Source organism: Anopheles merus, chromosome 3R (assembly GCF_017562075.2).
Source record: "Anopheles merus strain MAF chromosome 3R, AmerM5.1, whole genome shotgun sequence".
NCBI classification, from domain to species: Eukaryota; Metazoa; Arthropoda; class Insecta; order Diptera; family Culicidae; genus Anopheles; species Anopheles merus.
Window position 1 is genome coordinate 5,910,691 of NC_054084.1, and position 11,734 is coordinate 5,922,424.

An 11,734-nucleotide genomic window follows, 5' to 3' on the forward strand; every position below is an offset into this window, starting at 1 on the left:
TCTAGTTTAATAATATTTAAAATCATTGTTCTGGAAAGACGAAGTTGGAATGACGGTTACATAGGACAGACCTTTACTCAGATGTAGCAGCACATTTTGGCCGCATTTATAGTTCACATCTGTACCGTTACTCGTCTAAGTGTAAAATGAATTTCTAAATTATTGCATTTATTCATATGACTTAATCGGTATTTGTAGCCCATTCATTCTTCTACCTGAATCACCCACACAAATCACAGCGCGCTATTAAAATCGATCACTACCAGCCTCACTCGTTGCACAGCGAATGGCCACACACGCGGCAGCTCGTAATGCCACCCTCCGTCACCGGTATCTGTCCCTGGTCGCACACACCGACAGCGTATCCCTCAATCTCGGCACATCCACGCCGGTGTACGATATCCGTTTGTAGATCCTTTCCTAAAAAAACGCAATAAAATGTCATGAAATAACCCTCTAGATCCTCGATGTCATGAACTGTACCTTTGCTTCGGATCGTCGCGCAAACGAAGCGCTTCTGCCCCTTGTTCCCCGTCTGTTGGTGCGCCTTTCCGTACGGATAGTGGGTGGTCGGTGGCGTTAGGATTGTATTGCCCGGGTACCAGGCGCCTCCATTATTATTTCCTACGAGCGGTGGTGGTGTTAGCAGTAGATCCCACGGGTACTGCTGAATGCCACCGCCGCCGCCCAACGGTGGCGGGGTAAGGATTGGATAGCCCGGATACCAGGCACCTCCATTATTGTCCCCAACCAGCGGTGGTGGCGTTAGCAGTGGGTCCCAGGGATACTGCTGATTGATGCCGCCACCGCCGCTCAACGGTGGCGGAGTGATGATTGGATATCCCGGGTACCAAGCGCCTCCATTGTTGTTTCCTACGAGCGGTGGTGGCGTTAGCAGCGGATCCCAGGGGTTTGCGTTCCAGTACGGCGTGGACGGTGTCAGTATCGGGTAGGTTGGGTTGTAGCTCAGCGCGTTCAGATCCATCCCATTCTTCGCACTGCACTGGACGATCTCCGGCTCTTGTTTGTTGCAATCATCACACGAATAGCATCGGATCTTGTTTCCTTCGGCTGTAAAATGGAGCAAAGAAGATGACTGTCAACCGCGTTTATGCAAACATTAAACTACTCCACACATACCTATCGAGCACAGGATAGCTGCCAAAAGGATCGCCAAACACTTCAAAACAAACTTCATGACCAGTAGTGTTGTCTCACACAATTACTTCCAACACGTTTTAAAATGACCCATCAAATTCACTCCCATCGCAGCCTTTATATACACCCTCAAAAGAACGCCAACAATAGATAGATGACTCTGGAGAGCCACTCGACCAATCAGCGTATGGCATTTGATATACCTTTCCCCTATCTTATCTTATAGGCTAGACCACAGCAAAGTCACTCCTCAGTGTGGTGGCTTTTTGGCCCAGTCATGGCACTGGGCCAGTGGGTATGCAAATACCTGCTTTACCCACACACCATGGGCTGGCAGTGTCCGACAGTTGATCGAACGTTCGGCATTCCAGGGCATGCGACACGTCGGCTAAGATTGGAAATTCCAATCTGTTGTATGCGCACGGCATTACGCAGCATAAAATCAATGCGCGTGACGCATCAGCAGAACTGTCTCTGCGTTTGAGTACAAACATGTTGCTAGCATCCACTGAGACAGTTTTCTTTATTTTGCGCGCGACCCAAAGTCTGGAATGTGGATCAGTTTCCATTAGCCTGGTAACATTAGGCCAATGCTCGGCTGTTATCTGTACTCCATAGTCTTGCCATTGAGATCCCGAGCCAATGGTATGGAACATCTGTAGCGATCATTGTGGGGCCGATAATGATAAGCCATCGTTACTCAATCTCAACTGTAACGGGTACCAATCTGTCTAATTGATAAGCGCCTTACCACATTCCATTCGTTTTTTCGACCAGATCGAACCGGTTCTTGCATCCAGATTTCGTATGGTTCGTTTGGCTATCTACCACATCCTATCGGTTTCCACTTTGTTGCTGATTTCCAGAACATTTTGGTGTACAAAGGGAGATGTTTCTACCCATACTCGTAACCACAGTTGTTGATCTAGTCCTGCTTATGCCACTCATATATGGTTGATTGGAGTACCGAGAGAAGAAGAGTCTGTCCTACGTATGACGGTTGTTGTGTGATTACTACTATTACTCTATGCACTGCAGTCTTTCTGCATACGGGTAATTCTTTGTTGAAGCGCAGAGGATAGTCTGCATAGAACACTTGAATCAGACCTATTTGAGTTCCGTAATGGTACTCTCAGTGGTGTATCTAGGTACTGCATCTACCAACTACCTTCCTCACACATCTTGAGAACCTTATAAAGCCATTGTAAAATTAGATTATGATCATATTAGCCGGTCTTATTTCACCTGAAAGGTAGTAAAATTGATAATAAACTTGAGCCAAATGAAAAACGCTTCCTCTACTGATGCATCCGGATTGATCACTGTATGTGTGTATTGCTCAAGCTAATCATAAATACCTCTACTATCCTGATAGTATAAGCTGCATTGTTCATCTATCAGTAATCCGACTTCATTCATAACCACGGCACCCCCGGATGGGGCTTGAAAGATCCGGGTTCAGATACTAAAACTGCGTAATCTCTGTCTAACACCCCTACGACAGGCTGCAAAGTCTAGAAGGAAATCACACAGCACAGCAAACCCAAACACAATTGTTCCGAAATCATTCACCAAATATAGCTTTATCTTTATGATCGTTTTTTTTTGTTGGTTTTCTATATCAGCTATTTCGACTATCAGCTATTTTGGCTGTATTGTTGTATAAGCCCCCATTTCCCGCATGGATAAGCCCTCCGGACTAAGCCTATATAAAGGCGCCAGTCGTTAGCGCAGAAACGCGAGTCAGTTCGAGCAAAGGCCCCCGTGAAAGACCAGACACAGATGTAAGTAAAATGGTGCGCAAGGTGGATTCCAGTGGAGTATGGCGCGTCGGAAGACCGACCATACTTGGTGTGATGGTGCTGCTGCTAGTGCTCGTGATCCCAACGGTGAAGGGAGAGGTGTTGTGTTACTCGTGCCAAGGATGTGATAAGCATGACGTGATGCAAACGGAGCAATGCTCTGTTGAGTGTGGCATTTGGTATTCGTGTAAGTGGAAAGTGGTCCTGTAGCTGATGAAATTCCTCTAAAGTACTCTTTATTCTTTAGCGAATGGTGGCGTGCCAACAGTAAACCGTGGATGCATAGAGCAAGTGCAGAAAGACGACGTGATCTATGATCAGTGTCAGACCGATCTGTGCAATACTGCTAGTGTCGTGCGGTGTGTGCGCTGTCCTACTGCACTGACGGCTGAATGTGAGAACGTGATCTGCCCAACGTCAGATGACCAGTGTTACCTTAACCCTGCAGGTAATTACCAATCGTGTGCGTACTTCCTCTACCGTTATCGGTTATGAAATGCAAAAGTGCAGGTGTACCCTCCCGTAAAAAAGTATCGCACTCTTTCCAAAACACAATAGTATCAGTGCGGAATTGGTTGCGAAAATTATTCCCCATTTACACGGTGCTTCGTGGCTCTGTACAGTGCTGTGTGCTCCACGCATTGATAACCAACAGGCAAGATAAAGCGGGGTTTAAAGCGGGGTCCTAAATCAACTGCTGCCACATACGTATCAGTAGACCCGTTTTGTTTGTTGTTTACACCAAATCATCCAGTGTGAGAAACGGGGTGGCCATAAATCCATCCAGCATTGCAGGAACACACTGCACTATCAGCCCAATCAAACGATATCGGAAGGCGGATGACATACAATTCGGAAGTGTAGATAAATAACCATAACAGGGAATGTGGGGCGAGGAGACCTAACTACAGGAGACACAGATAGTGGAAGAAGAGAACAGGATTATAAAATCGCTTGTCGAAGGTGATACTGTGTGATGTTTTACCGCCACCAGTCAATCAAACGGCGCTTCGGAAGGGCGTCTTTAATGTGAGGTCGTAAATTCTACAGGAATGCACGTGTCCCAATATTAGGATGTACATATTGAAGATATTTAGCAGTTTGATGCAATTTTACAATAAAAAGAAGCTAATGTGTACTTACCCACATTTTTCTAGATGGTAAACGAGGCTGTACCTCAGATCCGGAGTACGTCGTGGACTGTTCCGGTGCTTCTTGTACCGAATGTAGCCCGGAGACAGGTAAACCCTGTAACGATGTTCTGACGTGCGAAGTCTGTGATACTAGCGTAAATCCTGAATGCTTGCTGCAAACGTGTCCCAAGGTGACGGATCAATGTTACCGCTATCTTGACGAACAGGCCACACTGCATTTAGGCTGTACAAGTGAGGAAGACTACACTATTAGCTGTGAACAAGAGGGGGCCAACTGCCGAACGTGTTCCAGTGATCTATGCAATCGAGATGGTAAGACATGCGAGGGAAGTCTAAATCTAAGCAAGATTACACCAAAGTTGTGCATTCCTCATCCTTGCAGCGAGCTTTGAATGCTACTCCTGCGATGATTGTCCGTCGATTGATGCTTTCCTCGGCAGTAAGGTCGAATGTAATATTCACCAGAAAGATCAGTGTTACACGGTCTATGATTGTAAGTGGAATATTTCGCTACAAATACAAACAAAAAATGTAAAAAAAATCCAACTTCCAACTCCAACTTTCCACTAGGGTCAAGCAAGCAAACTCACCGTGGATGTGTCAGCGACGAATTTCCAACGACGAAGTTCGATTCATACGACCTGTGCAGCGACAGCACCTGTAATAACCAAATCTTTCCGAACCATCTCCGGTGCTATCAGTGCGATGGGTGCGATGCACAGATCTCCGATGCGGATGTAAACTATTGCCGCAATGATCAGGCAACCGGGTGCTTCATGCTGCTGGTGGAGTTCGAATCGGGTAGCAAAACAGTCATCCGAGGATGCGACACAGATCCGGCGTTCGCTGACTGTAGGATCAATCGTAACTGTGAAACCTGCACAGGAGATGCGTGCAACCGGGCGCCCCAAACTGCTGCAAGATTATGCTACCAGTGCGAAGGTGTGGAGGAGTGCGAAAGACAAACACTTGCCACCGGCTGTCAGAACACGGCGTTCACTAACCAGTGCTACCTGTACTCGGACGGTGCTGCTGGCGAAGAGCTGAAGAAGGGATGCCTACTAGATTTGGATGAAACGATGGCGGCGGCCTGCTACGATCCGACCGATACACGCTGTAGCATCTGCAAGGACATCACGTGCAATCGACAGCACTGTGTGCGGTGCAACACACAAACGGAGGGTGCTGCCTGTCTGTTGGGTGATAAATCTGCGCCGGGCTTGCAGTATGCACTTTGCGATGGCAACTGTCGAGTGGAAATCGATGCTAATGGTCACACTGTTCGGGGCTGTGCGGAAGACTTCCCGGAACCGTGCGGGCAGGATGATGCCCGTTGCCTAGAGACGGTACAGGCTGGATCCAATGGTGGCATTTTTCCAACAAATCGCCGCCAGTGTTATCAGTGCGAGGGTGACAGTTGTTGGACGATGCCCGAACCTGGGACGGCTCGTTACTGCCAGCTCTACCGGGGGTCAAATGATGGCTGCTACATTTACAACGGTAAGTGTGCAAGACGTTAAGGTGGTCACAGTGCTTGGGTGACAGTTTTTTTACCCTTCCAGACGGTAGTACGATAGTGCGTGGTTGCACCACCGACCCTGGAGCTAAATGTTTAACAGAAGATGGATTTGACGACCAATACTGCTCGATCTGGATGGAAGACCTCAGAAACGATGCCGCTCTGCAACGGGAACCTCTTACCTGCTATCAAGACTGTCCCGGTAGTGAATCGGGACAGATTCCAACGTGTCCACCCGTCACCTGTCCACCGACTACCGATCGTTGCTTCGTCAGCGTATCGTACAGTGGTGTTATTTCGCGTGGCTGCACATCCTTTGATTGTCCGCCGGATTCTAGAGACTGCTACACGTGCAAAGAGGCGAACTGTAATGGTGCCTACTCGGTGTGTTCCAAGTGTGATACGTCGATCGATGGAGACTGCACCGTTGGTACCGAGCACGGCGAAGTGTGTGAGCAGAGCGAGGGTTGCTTCCAGTACCAAGGTGACGATGGCAATGGCATCTATGGTTGTGCTGAGAAGGCTCCTGCCATTTGCTCCAACGATGCCGATCATTGTAACTTTTGCCAGGACACATTCTGTAACGCTAAAGGTAAGCTGTATACGATGTCCTGTAAAAAAAAAATATACATTGACCTTCCACTTGTCTGTGCCTTTAGCTCCAATCGTTTGCTTCTCCTGCACCGACTGTCGCGATGTTTTAACTCCAATTTTTCAGAAGACAAAGCTCTGCGGTACCGAAGGGGACAGTTGCATTACCGCGCTGATCGATGGACGTATCGATCGTGACTGTCGATCCGATTTGCCGCATCCGATCGAGGAGTACACCATAATTGACGATTGCACCACGTCATACTGCAACCAACTATCGATTACCGCTTGGACCAGCTGTTACGTGTGTACGGGTTGTAACGATGTGTTGGGCGCTGAAGTGACTACGGAGCTCTGCCTAAACCCGCCGACGGACGAGTGCTTCACGAAGCGGGAGGATGACGGTGTGATCGTGCGCGGCTGTGCTACGGAAGAAGGACTCGTCGGCTGTGACAATAGTTTGAACTGTGATGTGTGTCCGGGTGAGAACTGTAACGATCGTGCCGTACCGCAGGAATTCAGCTGCGTTCAGTGTGACCTGAGCGAGGACTGTGCGCAGTACAATGTGCTCAGTGAGTGTCCCAACATATTTGGTTTGCTTGTCGACAGTTGCGTCACGTACACGAAGCAACCGGACGGTGTACAGAAGGGTTGCATTAGCACGCCAGTTTTGTATGCCCTCTGTTACGGAACTTCGAGTGACGTTTGTGTTGTGTCGGAAGAGTCGATGGGAAACGCAAGACCGGTTCAGTGCATTGACTGTATCGAAAGTGTCGAGTGTATTGGAGGAGAGGCAAACGAGCTGATCACTAACTCCTACCACCATGGGTCTTGTGTTTCGTTTCTCGATGAGCAAGGTACGGTCGTGCGTGGGAACATTGTGAACTATCCTGAGTTCCACAATGCCCCTCACTATAAGGAATGTTTTGAAGATGGCTGTAATAAGGGACTGTTCCCTGAGGATCGTTTGCTGTGCTATCAGTGCAGTGGAGAGGAGTGTGCCCGTCTGACACAGTCCGGCAGCTTAATAACGCCCCAGCCCTGCTTGCGGTACGATAAAGCGAACGCAAAGTGTTACACCTGGTACGAGAGTGCATCGAATGCGCAGCGTGGATGTTTGCTGGACGATGGTGATGACTCCCTGTGCGGTGGAGAGGGAGTACAATCGTGTAAAACCTGCTCCGACAGTCGATGTAATGAGCTCGATTACGCTACCTTTAGCGAAACGAACTTTTGCGTAAAGTGTACCACCAATCGGGGCTGTCAGGAGGATCTTGCTGAAGAAGCGTGCACCGATGGCGGTGGTTGTTACACGTTCTTTAGCGGATCGTTGGTCGTCGCGAAAGGATGCGTATCGGAGCTTGCGGAGAGCATGGAGTGGTACAAGGAGTGTGCTCGCGGCAGTGGTAGTGAACGTTGCCAGCAGTGTTACGGGGACTATTGCAATCGTAACAAGTGCTACGCGTGTAATTCGGGTCTTGGTAGTGCTACCGATTGTATCGAGCCTCGCTTAGGCCTTACCGAATCAGCTACCTGTAAGACGGATGACGGATGTGTGGCGTTCATTGATGGTAAGCTCTCTAACGGACAGTCTGAGTCTAGTGGGGAAAATAATTTAACTACTATCTCTCCCAACTTTAGCAAACGGTCACACTGTACGTGGATGCAGAGACAGTTTCGACGAACCAATTGCCGAATGTTCCGAGCAGAATGCCGCCACCTGTCAGCTCTGTAACGGCGATCACTGTAACGGTGCACTGCTGGGGAAGGATCGCATCAAATGTTACCAATGTTCGGGGACGGCCAGATGTCTCGAACCAGCACCAAACAGCGCACTGTACTGTACCATCTATCGGGAAGGAGAAGAAAGCTGTTACACTTACTTCCAAGGTACGTCGGTTGGTCATTGTTGATCATATCCATGTTCTCTCACACATTTTCCTCCACTCCCCAACAGACGAGCGTACGGTAGAACGTGGCTGCACTCTCCAGCGACCGGAGCCATGTGAACACCCCTGCCAGAAGTGTAACACAACGGCCTGCAATGATCAGCGCGCTGCCGTGACGAATCCTCTCCGCTGTGCCCAATGTTCCGGCGACGAGTGTCCCGACATCGACGCCACCGAATCGACCGAGGTAAAACCCTGCACAGAAGGGCTTCTGTTTGGCCGTACCGATCAATGCTACACCTACTTTGATCCGACCGATGGTTCGGTTCAGCAGCGTGGATGTCTTAGCGATTTTGCGAAGAGTGCAGGTGGTAGTGCGATCGCGGCCCAGTGTTTAGACGCAACCGATGGAAGCTGCAAACTGTGCACGGACGATGGGTGCAATGCGCGCAGTGTAACTTGTTTCGTCTGCAACACGGATACTGATCCGGACTGTGCAGACCTGTTAACGGAGAGTAGCGCGTATCGGCAAGCATGCGGTACGGGACGGTGCGTTTCGCTGCTGGATGGAGCAACCACGCGGAAGGGATGCTTGGAGGATTTCAACGAAGTCGATTGTGCGTTGAAAGGGACGTGTCAAATCTTTGAAGGTACGTTGTCGAACAGTGCGATCTACCCGGCGGACAGGATACGGTGTTACCAGTGTAGCGGTAGTGGATGTGACGAGGTGCAAAGCTCCACCAACTCTACGACGTGCCAACAGTACGACCCCGACGATGAGTGCTACACGTACGTTACAGGTGAGTAGGCCATGCCATGACTTTTTCTCTGCTTTTTGCAAGCTGCTCACCACGTGCTATGCCCTCAACCGGTTTTCCAGATACCGGTGAAACCTTCCGTGGATGTCTTTCCGATACGCTGACACCTGGTCCATGTGCCGACCGATCGGACGTTTGCGTCAAGTGTAGCAGCGAAGCCGGCTGCAACACCGAACCTGCCCAGCGCTCCAACGATCTCGTATGCGCACAGTGCTACAATGCGATCGAGTGCGGTCAGACGGAACGATACGAACGGTGCACTAAACCGGTGTTGCTGGGCCGGCAAGATTCGTGCTACGTGCAGTCATTCGACGGAGAACTGCTTGCCCGCGGTTGTCTCAGCGATGCGGTGGGATCGTTGCGGGACAAGTGCACCGCCGGCGGGTCGAGCAGTGAGTGCTCCGTCTGTCTGTGCGATCGCTGCAATGGACCACCGGTGGAGTGCGTTAGCTGTGAGGGTGAGGTTGGCTGTGGTGATGTGCTCGGTGTTGAGCAGAGTGTTGTCCCATGTCAAACGGGTAGCTGTGTGTCGTTGGTCAAGCAGCTTCCCAACGGTGCCACGGTCATTGCCAAGGGTTGTTCGGAAGCGTACGAGCAGGATACTTGCAGCCCAGCGAATGATGCATCCTATCAGCTTTGTTACTCTCCAAGGTGCAATAACGTGCTGTTTCCACCGGGTCGACTGAAGTGCTTCCAGTGCCAAGGAGCGGGCTGCTCCGATCCATCGCTCGTTCCAACCATCTGCGAGCCGTATAGCGCGAATGATAAGTGCTACAGCTTTTTGGACCGTCAGCAGAAGGGATGCGTTGGACAGTTGCAAGACTCGGCGGAATGTAACCCGGATGGACGTTGCTTTGTTTGCGATTCATCGGATGGCTGCAATGAGGAACCGCGGACGCTGGAGTGTATCGATTGCTCGTCCCGAACGGATCCAAGCTGTGTGGAACCGATGGTAGCCTTTGCAAGGAAGAAGTTGTGTCCCATTGGTGGATGCGTTACATTTATTGATGGTGAGTTCTAGTACCTAAAAACGCAGTAGTTTCAACATATTGTTAATGAAACATTTACTATTGCTTTACTCACCGTTTTGCGTGTTTCTTTGCAGCACATGGCTTCACCGTGAGGGGTTGTGCGATGAATTACTACCTCACTTCCGCTTCATGTACCGGAACGACCTGCAATCTGTGCACTAATGAAGACAACTGTAACAGCATGCTGCTCCCTACGAATCGGCTGCAGTGTTATCAGTGCTCCGGATCTAGCTGCTTGGATGTAGCGAACCAAACGCCTTCCATCTGCCAACAGTACAGTGCAGACGACGCTTGCTACGCGTATGCCAGCAGTTCTACCAACATTCGCCGTGGATGCCTGTCAGATCTCATCTCCGAATGTCCCACAGACGGTTGTGTGACGTGTTCCACTGGCAATGGGTGCAATGCTAATCCACCGGTCGTGGCTAATCCGCTCACCTGCCACCACTGCGATGGAGTGAATTGTGCGGACGAACAGACAGGCGCAGGGGCCGTGTGTCCCGCAGTGCTCTTGGGTCGTACCGATGCCTGCTACTCCTGGGTGGAGAAGTACACCGTCCGCAGAGGTTGTTTGTCCGATGCAGATGCGTGCAATGCGATGAACCCGAACTGTTACATCTGCACCGACGGAAGGGATTGTAACGCCGAACGGTACGCGGTAGAGCGTCACGAATGCGTACAGTGCGCTGAGTTGGCTACGGACGAGCGGTGTAATTGGGGATTCGATCGATCGGCAGCAGAACAATGCTCTTCGGAAACGCAGCAGTCCTCCGAGTTAGGCTGCTACAGTTGCTACATCTCGACGCTGGACCCTACCGAGCGAAGGCTCTTCCATCGTGGCTGTGTAGGCGAGGAACGGCAAACTCAATGCGATCCGGCAACGGTTAACGTCTGCCTCGGTGCGGGATGCAACCATCGCAACGAGCGCTTACAGATCTGTGCCAAGTGCGAAGACGTCGATGGGTGTGAGAGTGGTCGTTGGGTGGTGGAGGAGTGTCGTGGCGTCGTACCGTACGATCGGCGTGGGTGCTACCTTATGCGCGATGCCCGGAAGCGCGTTACTGCACGCGGATGTGCGGCGGACTTGAACGATGAAACGTGGCAGCTGTGTTCCAACGTGCGGGACTCGTCCTGTCTCACCTGCCTTGGCAACGAGTGTAATCACGCCACTATTGGTATGGGAAGAGTGTCGTTACTAGGGACGCTTGCGATAGCGGTTCTCTGTTGGCTCTTGGTCGGACTCGGTAGATAAAGGAATTATTTCTCAACTTGTAACTAAACTATGGGCGAAAGCAAACGAACTACCGAATTTACCATAACAAATTCATTTTTTATTCATTATTTTATTTAAAAAAAAGATTCATCATCAAAAGATAGATTAGTAGTGTAAACACATCGAGTTAAAAAATAGCGATGAAGAGAGAAGAAATAAGAGATTTCATTTGTGTGTGTTGTGTAGTGCATGTAAAAATCTAGCAATAAACGTTTCAATTAACATAACAAAAATGGATAGTTTGTTGCATAATCGTTAAAAGAAGAAACGAACGAGAGCAAGGAAATGGAAATGGAAATAAACAGGTAAAATAATTAAACCGTACTGAACACGCGTGAGTAAATATCAAACCAATAAAGCAGATAAACGAATACTAATACGTTCGAGCGCAAACGCGCGGTTGTGGTGCTCTCTCTCTCTAAACTCTAAAGCAATGAAAAATCTCTTTTCCATTAGTTACCCTGAATGTCAACCATACACACACACATACATATATAAT

At 49.6% G+C, this 11,734-nt stretch overlaps 2 protein-coding genes and 1 long non-coding RNA gene across 3 annotated transcripts; 1 reads left to right on the forward strand and 2 right to left on the reverse strand.

The window, feature by feature from the left end:
- Positions 1-147: 147 nt before the first annotated feature.
- Positions 148-2,852, reverse strand: LOC121596516. Its single transcript, XM_041921547.1, has 3 exons — positions 1,141-2,852; positions 484-1,071; positions 148-420 (listed from the first exon to the last, which is right to left on the reverse strand). The coding sequence occupies exons 1-3, from the start codon at positions 1,196-1,198 to the stop codon at positions 269-271; spliced, it is 798 nt and encodes a 265-aa protein (XP_041777481.1). The 5' UTR covers positions 1,199-2,852; the 3' UTR covers positions 148-268.
- A 55-nt stretch (positions 2,853-2,907) lies between these two features.
- LOC121596510 lies at positions 2,908-11,603 on the forward strand. Its single transcript, XM_041921540.1, has 11 exons — positions 2,908-3,147; positions 3,208-3,408; positions 4,118-4,426; positions 4,497-4,607; positions 4,685-5,614; positions 5,677-6,225; positions 6,293-7,795; positions 7,866-8,114; positions 8,182-8,913; positions 8,994-9,941; positions 10,037-11,603. The coding sequence occupies exons 1-11, from the start codon at positions 2,952-2,954 to the stop codon at positions 11,212-11,214; spliced, it is 6,906 nt and encodes a 2,301-aa protein (XP_041777474.1). The 5' UTR covers positions 2,908-2,951; the 3' UTR covers positions 11,215-11,603.
- On the reverse strand, positions 3,701-4,927 carry LOC121596519. The gene is made up of 2 exons (XR_006005288.1): positions 4,705-4,927; positions 3,701-4,624 (listed from the first exon to the last, which is right to left on the reverse strand). It is a non-coding gene; the product is annotated as an uncharacterized LOC121596519 (long non-coding RNA).
- Positions 11,604-11,734: the final 131 nt, after the last annotated feature.

What these genes read in the sequence shown, in the direction of transcription:
- LOC121596516 (XM_041921547.1), bottom strand. Translation starts at nt 1,198, where the DNA reads ATGAAGTTTGTTTTGAAGTGTTTGGCGATCCTTTTGGCAGCTATCCTG. An exon ending in AGCTATCCTGTGCTCGATAG is followed by an intron (nt 1,072 to 1,140) that starts GTATGTGTGGAG and finishes TCCATTTTACAG; the next exon opens with CCGAAGGAAACAAGATCCGA. An exon ending in CGCGACGATCCGAAGCAAAG is followed by an intron (nt 421 to 483) that starts GTACAGTTCATG and finishes GCGTTTTTTTAG; the next exon opens with GAAAGGATCTACAAACGGAT.
- LOC121596510 (XM_041921540.1), top strand. Translation starts at nt 2,952, where the DNA reads ATGGTGCGCAAGGTGGATTCCAGTGGAGTATGGCGCGTCGGAAGACCG. An exon ending in TGATCTATGCAATCGAGATG is followed by an intron (nt 4,427 to 4,496) that starts GTAAGACATGCG and finishes TCATCCTTGCAG; the next exon opens with CGAGCTTTGAATGCTACTCC. An exon ending in CTGTTACACTTACTTCCAAG is followed by an intron (nt 8,115 to 8,181) that starts GTACGTCGGTTG and finishes ACTCCCCAACAG; the next exon opens with ACGAGCGTACGGTAGAACGT.